Here is a 14129-nt window from a genome sequence, read left to right on the forward strand (position 1 = left end):
TTCTAATCCTTATTTTCAAATCCCTACATGGCCTTGCCCCTCCCTATCTCTGCAATCTCCTCCAGCCCACAACTTTCCGGGATATCCGCGCTCCTCCAATTCTGGCCTATTGAGCACCTCCGATTTTAAAATCGCTCCACCAATGGTGGCCATGTCTTCAGCTGCCAAGGCCCGAATTCCCTCCCTAAACCTCTCTGCCTCTCTACATCTCTATCCTCCTTTAAGATGCTCCTTAAAACCCACCTCATCTGCCCATATATCTCTTTATGCGGCTTGGTGTCAAATTTTGTTTGGTAACGCTCCTGTGAAGCGCCTTGGGCGTTTTACTATGTTAAAGGGGCTACATAAATACAAGTTGTTGAAAATGTAGTAAACTGTCTCCTGCCCAACCATCAGATTCATTTACTTTCCAACCATCACCCAACCCTCCAAACAAATAAACACAGCCAAAAAAATTTAATTGAAATTAGAATATTTTATTTAAGGAAACATCAAACTGCACATGACCAATCCAGAGGAAAAATCCCATCGGTCAATATTATGTGAAACACAAATTCACATCTAACAAAAGATTCTTTGTGATGCCAGAATGCTGGGCACCAACAAGTTTTACAATCATAAGATTAAGTTCCAAAAGCTGCAGGGGATTTTTGTGCTGGTGATGGTGAGGGGGAGGGTAAGAGGAGAAAAAGGAGATCTTAACTGGTCCTGCAGGCTATTTACTATAATTCTGACTCATATCTTGGACTCCCAAGTGATTTATTTTCCTTCAGAAGCTGACTGCAGTAAGGTGACTTGAGGCTTAAAATACATACAGTACATGACAGCAATTAAAACCAAGAATTAAAGTGGCTATAGAACAATTATTTCCTCTTAACAATCAATTAATCCTGTTCATTGGTGCCGAGTTCAGTTTTATCTCTGTGAATGCAGCACCAATTTTTTTTTTTTTTTTTTTAAAACTACACTCCACCAAATCCCAAACTGTCACGTATAATCCACTTCCGACGGGAGCTGCCGATAGAAACAGTCTGGCCGTTAAGCAGCGGGGTGCCAGATCAACTAGAACAGCAGAGCCTACCACAGAATCACGAAACACTATCATGGTACATCTAAAGCACTGTTTATGGAATCCCTGCTGCTAGTTCAACCCTTTTCAGGCTAATCGATTTACACCAAATTATAGATTTAGGCATTTGTGACTGGGTGAGGTGCATTGCACATACTGCGCATCCAGTTTTGCCCCGAAAAGAACACCAGTGCACAGGGTTGTTCCTGATTTCAGGTAGAATTGACCGCCGCTGGGAATATGAATAACCCTGCCAGGAGTGAGGTAGCAAGGTTTCATGTGCCTCACCCCTGCCAGCACAGATAGTACAACAGCAGGAGACTGATATTTGTATGGATATTAAAACTACAGTATTTGACTATCCTACATTATACCGAGATAAGCCAAAATTTCCTCCAGCTTAAAAAGTTGGCAAAATCAACGCCATCATCTTCCAAGTTCCCACAGACATCTACCAGTTTCCAGCCTGATTCATTCGCTCACTCTCTCTCCATCTGCCGTCCCAGACTCACTGTATTGCTCAAACACATAATTAGCTTCTTCTCTCAAACTTAATCTGGCACTAAGACTTCTTTCTTTCACCTCCACAACATAGCTCGTGTCTGCCCCTATCTCTCCCCCTGCTGCCGTTGGACTCTTAATCCACCCTTTTATCATCTCTCTGACAGATTTCAATACTCTCCTTGCCAGCATCCCCGCTTCTATCATTAATAAACTCCAAGTCATTCAGAATGCCACAGGCCATGTCCAGACCTACATTAAGGTCCATGTCCCATCACTCCTACCATTGCCAAGTTCCATTGGCTTTCCGAATCCCATATAATCAACTAAGATTCTTCATCTGAATCTTGAAAACTTTCCAGTCTTACCACTCCAAACCTCTGTGACCTTCTCCAGCACTACGGTTGTGTGCACACCCTCTGATCCTGCAACATTGGTCTACTTCTCATTAGATAAACCGAGTTGGTTCAGTGCATCAGCACGTGTGGGTTTTTAAAAATTTGTTTATGGGATGTGGGCATCGCTGGCAAGGCCTGTATTTATTGCCCATCCCCAATTGCCCTGGAGAAGGTGGTGGTGAGCTGCCTTCTTGAACTGCTGCAGTCCGTGTGGTGAAGGTACTCCCACAGTGCTGTTAGGGAGGGAGTTCCAGGATTTTGACCCAGCAACGATGAAGGATCGACGATATACTTCTAAGTCAGGGTGGTGTGTGACTTGGAGATGAACTTGGAGTTGGTGGTGTTGCCATGCAACTGCTGCCCTTGTCCTTCTAAGTGGAAGAGGTTTGGGAGGTGCTGCCGAAGAAGCCTTGGTGAGTTGCTGCAGTGCATCTTGTAGATGGTACACACTGCAGCCACGGTACACCGGTGGTGGAGGGAGTGAATGTTTAAGGTAGTGGATGGGGTGCCAATCTAGCAGGCTGCTTTGTCCTGGATGGTGTTGAGCTTCTTGAGTGTTGTTGGAGCTGCACTCATCCAGGCAAGTGGAGATTATTCCATCACACTCCTTACTTGTGCCTTGTAGATGGTGGAAATGCTTTGGGAAGTCAAGAGGTGAGACACTCGCTGAAGAATACCTATCCTCTGACCTGCTTTTGTTGCCACAGTATTTATGTGGCTGGTCCAGTTAAGTTTCTGGTTAATGGTGATCCCCCAGGATGTTGATAGTGGGGGATTCGGCAATGCTAATGCCATTGAATGTCAAGGGGAGGTGGTTAGATTCTTGCTTGTTGGAGATATTCATTGCCTAGCACTTCTATGGCGCGAATGTTACCTGCCACTTATCAGCCCAAGCCTGAATGTCATCCAGGTCTTGTTGCATGCGGGCATGGACTGCTTCATTATCTGAGGAGTTGTGAATGGTGCTGAACACTGTTATGATGCAAAATAGTATCATGGCACAAGCATGTGATGTATGGATCCAACTCTGGTAACAATTGCTGTTGGGTTTTAGTGCATCTCTGGTAGAGAGGGACCAGGAGGATGGACCATGGATGGGACCAAATAAATGTGAGTTACAATTTCTGTCATAGGGTACAATCCTCAAATGGGTGTTGCAATCAAGGTAATCCTGAAAGCGAAGTGGTACCGTTAACACAGGTTTCACATTTATTTTTTAAATCACTGTGAGGGTTGTTCTAGATAGAAAACAGTTGGTACAAAAGCTGTTAACACTGGCCCATTCACTGCATGTAATTGTGTCATAATGTGGTGTTCCCAGTCAGCCTTTGAATTAGTCTTTGGCAGACCTACACAAGAGAGCGGAACAAAGCCACAGTATAAAATCGGGGGGAGGAAGGAGGAGAGCAGAGGTCGCTCCACACCGATCAAAACAACAAAAAGGTATAAAAGCTCCTTTTGTACTGTATCATAGGAGGTCAAATACAGATTCTGAATACATTTACAACTGAATTCTCTTGTAAACATTTACCACAATTTCCTTCTTGTCTATCCAAATTCATGTGAACTTTACCTTGTTCAACAATTGCCAGGAAATGATTTTTCTTTTGATTTGTATCAGCTCCCTTTGTACGAACTATGTCAAATTGTTTTTTTTTTTTTTTTTTTAAACCCAGACCTTAAATGTTCTCCATTTAATGAATTTACTATTTTATGAAGGCTGGGAAGTGAACACTGGACTGTGAAGAACAGCACACAGATCAAAACCAAGCTTAAGAAAATTGACTTTGTGCTTCAAAATTGAATCTCAGCAGAAAAGTTAAATCTATATAAATTTGAAGTAATCATTGAAGTAACGATTATGCCACGTAATACTGTGTGTATTGAGCTGGCAACATTGCAGAACACCAGTTCCTTCGGCAACACTGCACTAAAGTTACAATTACCCACTGTCCATCATTTTTGAAACAAAAAAGTTAAATGTCTCACTGACAGATTAAATACACTGGGTATTTTTAGACAGCATGAAATAAATACACCACTGTAAGACATATAGTGGCTCTATCACTATATGTAAAGCACAATTAAGTCCGAGAATTGTCTTAACCCATTTACACTGAAGAACCACATCTTCCTGGTGACTCCACCCAAAACAAGCGCTCTACTCGGAGCTCCAGCACAGCAAGAGAGCCCCAGGTGGGCAGAGGAAATGCTTCAAGGACACCCTCAAAGCCTCCTTGAAAAAGTGTAACATCCCCACCGACACCTGGGAATCCCTGGCCCAAGGCCGCACAAAGTGGAGGAGAAGCATCCAGGAAGGCGCCGAACACCGAGACTCTTCGCCGGGAGCAAGCGGAAGCCAAGCGCACGTCAACCCAAGCACCCCACCCACCCGCCCCTTCAACCACCGTCTGCCCCACCTGTGACAGAGACTGTAGGTCCCGCTTTGGATTCGTCAGTCACCTGAGAACTCATTTTTAATGTGGAAGCAAGCCATCCTCGGTTCCGAGGGACTGCCTAAGAAGCAGTATGCTGCAGATTTACTAATTGATAACTTTGTATCTGCAACATTTGAACACATCGGGTTGCAACGCTCAGTAAATAGTCATGGTTTGTGACTTTGAAGAAAAGTCAGTCTGATCCACAATGTTAGAAAAGGTCCACACAGGCTAGCAATATCAAAAGCATATTGCTGACTTGCACAAGCAATACTGTTCATTTATTGCCACCGTATCCAGTGGTTCGATGAACCCTGGAAAATCCCATCTCAAATAGAGTATTCGTGCCTCTGACAACAGTCAGTGCTAGCTTTGCTACGTACATATATAGAAGGGATGTCCAACCTTTTGGAGTTGTGGGCCAGGTACATAGCTGTGAACCAGTGAGTGGGTGGCATGATTATACAGAAACATGAGCCTTGGATGCAAAGAAAATCCACACACTCACATAAACAAAAATTCAAACACCAGTGCAGGAAAAGAAAGCAAGACCGTCCATGCACACAAAAAAGCAAGCTCCCCCAGACACACACAAATAGTGAGACTCCTATAAACACAAAACAAAGTGAGATCACAAACTCAAACCTTTCAAGCCTGCCCCTCATTCTCCCCCTCGCTCAAAACTTGAAATCTGGAATACTTTAGTCTCAGCTCGAAACCTGCCAGGCCGGAGGACTGATTCATGCAAAGACACTGATCGAATTTTACCAGAGTCGTCCTTGCTAGTACTCTAGGGCCTGGAAATTTAAGCTGAGCCGCAGTTGAACTGCTCTGTACGCCGAGGAGAAAAACAAAGCGAGTTTGGGGTCCTGGTAAATAGGCACTAGCAGGTTTGTTTTGGGCAGCAGGCCATGTTTTCGACATCCATCTTTAGAGGAATACTTCGAATTGCCCTGTTCCTATTAGGAACAATCCTGGTATCAATGGTAGGATAGTAAAAGAAAGAGTCATACATCTTTCGTAGGATCAACCCAACGAGGTGGTCTTTCCAGCACCTCCAGAGGCAGCACAGTCCGTAACAGGAATATAGTTGCTGCTGCCAGCTGAGTATCTCAGGCCACTCATATAGGCCAGTGAGGTGGCTTGCCCTCACTGCCATGTACAGGAACTCCTCTGGTCATTGGGAAAGTGCCACCACCAAACTAAAGTCACGAATCTCAACTTTAAAACTATATATACAGAAGCACAATTGTTTCAGGGCTTTAGAATCCAGCCCATGATATAAAAAGGACTGGTACCATAGTGCCAGGACCATCAGCAGTTGGTGGAGGTTTTTGCTGACTAGACCTATTTTTACAGTGGGCTAGTACAGATGCTCTTTGCAATATTGGCCACCAATTGGGGCAACAGTAACGATGCCAATAAAAAGACAGAGATTGTGCACAAGAACAAACGCGAGAAGGTTTGCGCACAAGACTATGTCTTGCACGCACGAGGGAGGTGGCACACAAAAACAGAGAGAGAGCATAAGAGCATGAGATAGTTCACGTGTACAAGAGTGAGACAGCAGGAGAGAGAAAAAGCACGCACAAGCAAGGGGGGAGAATGTGCGCACTGGGAGGGGAGAGGGAGAAGGGAACCATTATTCAATAATCATCTGGTGGCCATTTTCAGTGTGACAAAGCAAGATAGCTTTATTTGAGATAAATTGGGGATCAGATTCCGAATGTATTTTCTTCCATTTTATTTTACATTTGAAAGCTTTTAAAATGTTCTTTACTTAACATTGTTATATTTAGAAATCTTATTTGTCAAGGACGCACCATTATTGTACCAATGTACAAGAACAATGAAGATTCAGTAATGCATGCTGTCCAGAAATACAGTAATCTTCAGAAAGATGCAAGATACAATTTGCAGTTATGTTCTTGTTAATAATAAAGGCAGCACAAGAAACTCATATGTGTTGAGCTTGGGGCTAGGGAAATTGCAATAAGAAGTATAGACATAAATAAAAACTCATTATTTATCATGCAAGATAATAACAGCAATCAAAAAAGTAAATCTATTACAATTCAATAGTTATTTTTTAAGGTTAAACTTTCCATGAAAGAACACTGACACTAAATAATTAGCAGGTAGATGTCAAAACTAGTTGTCTTACCAAGTTATCAACTCCAACAAGTGTGTGATTAGCATTGTAGATGGAGTAGGTCAGCTGGTAGGCGCCATCATTCATTTCACTGTTTCCATAGAAGCCAACCCCAACTGCAGCACTGTAAAAGAAAAATATACTTACTTGAAAAGAAGGCAATACTATGGCTCATTTACAAGTTACTCAACAATCATGACAAACAGTGCCAGATGGAAGAGAACGATAACAAGGCAGTAATGCAGTAAGGGGTTCAGATGGCATCAAGCCATGAGCAACACTTCACCGGGTTGTGAAACTCCCATGGCCATTAGGCACCTGTAATCCTTTGCCAACTGTGTAGCATTTTCCAATACTTTACAAGTTGTTCTTTCCCTTAAAACCTCGATCACTGCCATATCATAGAGTCTCTACAGAATAGAGTTCTTTCAGGTTGTGAATTGTCAAGATGTTCACCATTCTCAAGGCAATGCTAGCAGATCCCTTGAGGCGTTCCTCCCTTGAAATGACACATGCTATTTCAAAAGGAGAGAAATTATACATCATGTGATTCACAAGGCATTATTCTGCTACGGTGCATCTATGTGCCTTCGAAGACACAAAGTCCAGTTGTTGCTAAACAGAGGTTCAGATCATTCAGAATGTAATTGTTCTTTGGTCAGGGAAGTATGCAGACTGTAATGTGCTAGGCAATTGCCGAGCAAAAGAACCCTGTGAAATCTGTGAACAGCATCATTTATAAGAAGTCACACAACACCAGGTTATAGTCCAACAGCTTTATTTGAAATCACAAGCTTTCGGAGCGCTGCTCCTTCTTCAGGTGAAGTGGAGAAATGCATAAAGACACAGCTTATATAGTCAGAGAATCATGTCAGATGTTTACAGGTAACCTTTCCAACTGCCATTTATCACACCTCGGCAGAGAGATAATCACAGCAGTCAAAGGTGTGAATGGTGTCCAAACAGGTCAGTCAGGGAAACATTACATCAAAGAACAATGAGGTGGGGTCACAAGGGGTCAAATATTGCAGATGCTGGGGTCTGTATGAAAAACAAAAAAAGACAAAAAACATTTTTTTTGGCTGGAAATCACAGCAGGTCCGGCCGCATCTGTGTAGAGAGAACAAGCCAATGTCGACTCGAGTCTGGATGACCCTGCATCAGGTGGGGTTACATGTAGCGTGACATGAACCCAAGATCTCGGTTGAGGCTGTCCTCATGGGTGCGGAACTTGGCTATCAGTTTCTGCTCGACGATTTTGCGTTGTCGCGTGTCTCGAAGGCCACCTTGGAGAATGCTTACCCGAAGATCGGAGGCTGAATGTCCTTGACTGCTGAAGTGTTCCCCGACTGGGAGGGAACACTCCTGCCTGGTGATTGTTGCGCGGTGTCTGTTCATCCGTTGTCGCAGTGTCTGCATGGTCTCGCCGATGTACCATGCTCCGGGGCATCCTTTCCTGCAACGTATGAGGTAGACAACGTTGGCTGAGTCACATGAGTATGTACCATGTACCTGGTGGGTGGTGTCCTCACGTGTGATGATGGTATCTGTGTTGATGATCTGGCATGTCTTGCAGAGGTTGCTGTGGCAGGGTTGTGTGGTGTCGTGGTCGCTGTTCTCCTGAAAGTTGGGTAATTTGCTGCGAACGATGGTCTGTTTGAGGTTAGGCGGCTGTTTGAAAGCGAGTAGTGGAGGCGTGGGGATGGCCTTAGCGAGGTGTTCGTCGTCATCGATGACATGTTGAAGGCTGCGAAGAACATGGCGTAGTTTCTCCGCTCCGGGGAAGTACTGGACGACAAAGGGTACTCTGTTGGTTGTGCCCCGTGTTTGTGTTCTGTGGAGGTCTATGCGATTTTTCGCTGTGGCCTGTCGGAACTGTCGATCGACGAGTCGAGCGTCATGTCCCGTTCTTACAAGGGCGTCTTTCAGTGTCTGTAGGTGTCCATCGCGTTCCTCCTCGTCTGTGTCTCCAGACACACGACAACGCAAAATCGTCGAGCAGAAACTGATAGCCAAGTTCCGCACCCATGAGGACGGCCTCAACCGAGATCTTGGGTTCATGTCACGCTACATGTAACCCCACCTGATGCAGGGTCATCCAGACTCGAGTCGACATTGGCTTGTTCTCTACACAGATGCGGCCGGACCTGCTGTGATTTCCAGCCAAAAAAAATGTTTTTTGTCTTTTTTTGTTTTTCATACAGACCCCAGCATCTGCAATATTTGACCCCTTGTGACCCCACCTCATTGTTCTTTGATGTAATGTTTCCCTGACTGACCTGTTTGGACACCATTCACACCTTTGACTGCTGTGATTATCTCTCTGCCGAGGTGTGATAAATGGCAGTTGGAAAGGTTACCTGTAAACATCTGACATGATTCTCTGACTATATAAGCTGTGTCTTTATGCATTTCTCCACTTCACCTGAAGAAGGAGCAGCGCTCCGAAAGCTTGTGATTTCAAATAAAGCTGTTGGACTATAACCTGGTGTTGTGTGACTTCTTACATTTGTCCACCCCAGTCCAACTCCGGCATCTCCACACCATGGCATCATTTATAGATCCACACACAGAAACATAGACATAGAAAATAGGAGCAGGAGTAGGCTATTCGGCCCCTCGGGCCTGCTCCGCCATTCAATGCGATCATGGCTGATCATCCAAATTCAGTACCCTGTCCCTGCCTTCTCCCCATATCCCTTGATCCCTTTAGCCTTAAGAAATATATCTAACCCCTTCTTGAGTATATTTAATGAATTAGCCTCTACTGTCTTCTGTGGTAGAAAATTCCACAGGTTCACCACTCTGGGTGAAGAAATTCCTCCTCATTTCTGTCCTAAATGGCCTACCCCTTATCCTTAGACTGTGACCCCTGGTTCTGGACTCCCCGACCATCGGGAACATCCTTCCTGCATCTAGTCTGTCTAGTCCTGTTAGAATTTTATAAGTTTCAATGAGATCCCCTCTCATTCTTCTAAACTCCAGCGAGTACAAGCCCAATCGACCCAATCTCTCCTCATACGTCATTCCTGTCATCCCAGGTATCAGCCTGGTGAATCTTCGCTGCACTCCTTCCATGGCAAGAACATCCTTCCTCAGATAAGGCGACCAAAACTGCACACAATACTCAAGGTGTGGTCTCACCAAGGCCCTGTACAACTGTAGCAAGACATCCTTGTTCCTGTACTCAAACCCTCTCGCTACGAAGGCCAACATACCATTTGCCTTCTTAACCGCCTGCTGCACCTGCATGCTTATCTTCAGCGGCTGGTGCACAAGGACGCCCAGGTCTCGTTGCACTTCCCCTTCTCCCAATCTAATGCCATTTAGATAATAATCTGCCTTCCTGTTTTTGCCACCAAAGTGGATAACCTCGCATTTATCCACATTATATTGCATCTGCCATGCTTCTGCCCAATCACCCAACCTGTCCAAATCATACTGGAGTTTCTCGGCATCCTCCTCACAGCACATACGTCTACCCAGCTTTGTGTCGTCTGCAAACTTGGAGATATTACATCTAGTTCCCTTGTCCAGATCATTAATATATATTGTGAATAGCTGGGATCCAAGGACCGATCCCTGCGGTATACCACTAGTCACTGCCTGCCACTCGGAAAAAGAGCCATTTATTCCAACACACCAATGGATTTTCCCTGACACAGCTCATGGTAACAGAGGATAAAGGGCAGGAACATTAGATCATGCAAAACAATGTATTATTCTGCTGCAAAACAATGCATTATTCTGCTGCAAAAACAATGTATTATTCTGCTGCAAAAACAATGTATTATTCTGCTGCAAAAGCATACGTGTGTGCCCCTCAAGGATGCAAAGACTGCCTGTTATCAAGTGAACAAAGGGTCCGTTTATATATTAAGAGGTTAGAGTCATTGGGCTCGATTTTCATCGGGCTGTTAAGGCGGGATTGGAGGGGTATGAGGGGCTAAAATTGCAGGCGGGCCAATCCCGCCTCCAAGCAATTTTCATTAAATCGTGTCTACAGGTCCCGTCTCCGTCCCGCCTCCAAGAGGCGGGATAGGCCGTTAAGGCCCTTAACAAGCACTAAATTGCCTCCATAATGCCATTTTGATAGGCCTTTGTGATTTTAACCCTTTTCCCACGTGAAGCCCGCCTGTTCTGAAACACGACGGTGAAACCTGGCGGTAGCACAATTGGATTGCTGATCATCAGCTGCAGCTCAACCAGTAAATAGGAGATTTGATCAGCCATCATTTGCAGGTGGCAGGACTTTGTTGTCTCAGGTCTGGGGGAAGTTTTAGAAGGTATAACCACAGCTGTGGAAGTTTGGAGCCTGACACCCATCTCCAGTGTGGCCTCCTGGGTAATGTAATATTTGCATATTGATTTATCATTGGCCCGCAGGCATCTGTAAGGAATACCAATTATATTCACATGTGATCACATGCTGAGTTGTCATTGGCCTGCAGGCGTCTGTAAGGACTGCTATTGTTTGGAAGACCCAGGGGGTCCTGACTCCATCTTGTCCACACGGTGCTGCACTGCTGTGAGTCAGATCAGACCTGATGCTTCATTAAAAAGAGTTTAAACTGTAATACTCCGTTGTCCTTGATGCGCCATCAATTACTCAAAAGACTGAGGTTAAGCGAGTAACAACCAGGCTTTTATTAACTAAAGAATGAAGGTCTTGTCTCGAGTGGTCGACCCGTCCAGAATACTAAGGGACTGGGAGGTAGTCACTTATATACCTGGAATAGTGGGAGGAGTCAGCCGAGGCATGTCCAGACCTGTACCTAGTGGAATACACATTACACATACAGACAGGTATACAGTGGTTTACCACAGTCCTGCAATTTATTATTTTTGTACAAAGTGTGCAAAACAAGACATGGTGTCAGAACAGGGATTTGAAATGGACATCGTTGGAGCTCCCTTACCTCGAATGAATTGGGGATCTTTGAACTTACATAGAGAATGGTGCAAGTTCGAGCAACATGTGGAATTGATGTTTTCGCGTCCACTGAAAAGCAAAGGAGAGGAAGAAAGATGCAGCTACCTACTCTTGTGGCTCGGAGAAAAAGGGAGAGACATTTTTAACACATGGTCTCTCACCGCGTATGAAGCAAAGGTACTGAAAAGTTATTTTGACCGTTTTGAAGCATATGTGATGCCCGAGACAAATACGATATTCGCTAGGTACAAGTTTCAGGAGAAAGTACAAGGAGCTAGTGAGTCGTTTGAACAGTTCATGACTGAGTTAAAACTGCTGGTAAAAGACTGTGAATATTCAGATAAAGATGAGATGGTCAGAGACCGCATCGTGTTTGGAATACATTCAGCTAAAGTGAGAGAGAAATTTTTGAATGTTGGGTCCGGGCTAACGCTGGACAAAGCTATGGACATAGCTAGATCGCACAAGATAGCCCAAGCACAGTTGAAAACCATAACCGGCGCCACGAGCAGCTCGCGTGAACAGACAATGCACGCAGTTAATAGACACACACCAAAGAACACCGCCCAGAGAGCGTGTTTCAGAACAGAAAGAACAGAGTTCTAAAAATGGGCAACACAGACATAAAACGCTTCAAAAACTGTGGATATTGTGGAAACAACTGGCATGGAGAAAAGAAGTACTGCCCTGCCAAAGGAAGGCAATGTGCTAAATGTGGTAAACGGAACCACTTTGCTAAAGTTTGCAAGACTGTTTTTCGAAAAGCAGTACACACAGTGAGTGACAGCCAAATGCCAGATAGAGAGCCAAATGCAGAGGAACTGTTTATTGATTTTGTGTCACAGAAAAAACAGATTTCAGAGACTGAGCAAGCTTTTGCCGATATTGAGATAGGAAAACAGGGCAAAGAGCTTAAGTTTAAACTAGACACTGGATCTCAGGTTAATGCAATTCCTCTGAGTGAGTATCACAGCTTGAAGGATGACTGTGAGCTACAGCCCACCTCACGCAGACTGACTGGCTATGGGGGTGAGCAGCTCATTGTAAAAGGCACATGCGTGATGAAATGCAAGTACAAAGAAAGTGACATGATGTTGAACTTTTACATTATTGACACTCAAGCACCACCAGTGCTAGGTCTAAAGGCATGTTTAGACATGGACCTCATCAAGCTAGTGCTATCATTGACAGCACCAGTTGAGAAGCAGACAGTCATGGAGGCGTTTGCTGACGTTTTCAAAGGAATCGGACTATTCCCAGGTGAATGCATTATTCACCTTGACCCAGCAGCAACCCCTGTGGTTTGCCCACTGAGAAGGATACTCCTTGCTCTACGTAGTCGCCTGAAGGAGGAGCTGCAGAGCATGGAGAATACAGAAATCATCGTCCGGGAAACAAAACCGACAGAGTGGGTCAATGCGTTAGTAGTGGTTGAGAAACCACGTACAGGCAAGCTCAGAGTCTGTATCAACCCTAGAGATTTGAACAAGGCTATCAAACGCCCTCACTACCCTCTACCAACGCTAGATGACATCACACCCAAGCTAATGGGAGCATGTTACTTCAGTGTAATGGACACACGATCAGGATACTGGAATATCAAGCTCACGGAAGAGTCATCTAAGCTAACAATGTTCAACACACCATTTGGACGCTACCGATTTCTGCGTTTACCATTTGCTCTTATCTCAGCTCAGGATGAATTCCAGCGGAAGATCGACGAAACCTATGAAGGCCTCGACGGAGTAGCCGCAATCGTAGACGACATCCTCATCTATGGCAGGAATAGAGAGGAACATGACAGGAACCTCCGTGCGATGCTACAAAGATCACGGGAGAAAGGTATCCGGCTCAACCCCGAGAAAAGCATGATCGGATCCACCGAGATCAGTTATTTCGGGCATCGCCTCTCAACTGATGGCATTAAGCCGGATCCAGAGAAAATCTCCGCCATCAAGAAGATGGAGCCGCCGAAGAACCGCGCAGAGCTAGAGACAGTACTAGGCATGGTTAACGACTTAGCCAAGTTTGCCCCGAGCCTCTCCGAAATCAACGCACCCATGCGTCAGTTGCTCAAATAATCCAATGAGTTCCTGTGGGACAAACAGCATGACACACCATTTCAGAAAATGAAAGACCTAATCACCAGAGAACCAGGACCAGTTCTTGCCTACTTCGACCCCAACAAAGAGCTCAGACTACAAGTGGACGCATCAAAGTACAGACTAGGCGCAGTATTACTGCAAGAAGGAAAGCCCATCGGCTATGCTTCCAGATCTCTCTCAGACAGTGAAATCAACTATGCTCAAATCGAGAAAGAGCTATATGCAATTGTTTGGATGCAAGCATTTCCACCAGTACGTCTATGGCTGACAAGTCATTGTGGAATCCGACCACAAGCCCCTCGAGTCAATCATGAGGAAACCACTAGCCGCAGCCCCACCAAGGCTACAGAGAATGATCCTTCAGCTACAGAGGTACGACTTCACAATCATTCACCGTCCAGGCAAAGACATTCCTGTCGCAGACACGCTCTCCAGAAAGTCTCTTAGCTACCAGGACAGCAGCCTCAGTGAAGGCATGGATGTGCAGGTGCACATGGTGTACAACAGCTTACCTGTGAGTGACTCAAAACTGA

General features: G+C 44.9%; 1 protein-coding gene across 1 annotated transcript in view; it reads right to left on the reverse strand.

Moving 5' to 3' along the window:
- Positions 1-14129, reverse strand: part of ttyh2 (tweety family member 2) — a 150534-nt gene that overhangs the window by 63751 nt on the left and 72654 nt on the right. The window contains exon 3 of the mRNA XM_085963608.1: positions 6571-6682. Coding sequence (XP_085819734.1) covers positions 6571-6682 — 112 coding nt within the window. The remainder of the gene's footprint in view (positions 1-6570; positions 6683-14129) is intronic.

The sequence above is a fragment of the Somniosus microcephalus genome, chromosome 21 (assembly GCF_052327205.1).
Source record: "Somniosus microcephalus isolate GS21.2 chromosome 21, FLI_Smic_1.0, whole genome shotgun sequence".
Lineage (NCBI taxonomy): Eukaryota > Metazoa > Chordata > Chondrichthyes > Squaliformes > Somniosidae > Somniosus > Somniosus microcephalus.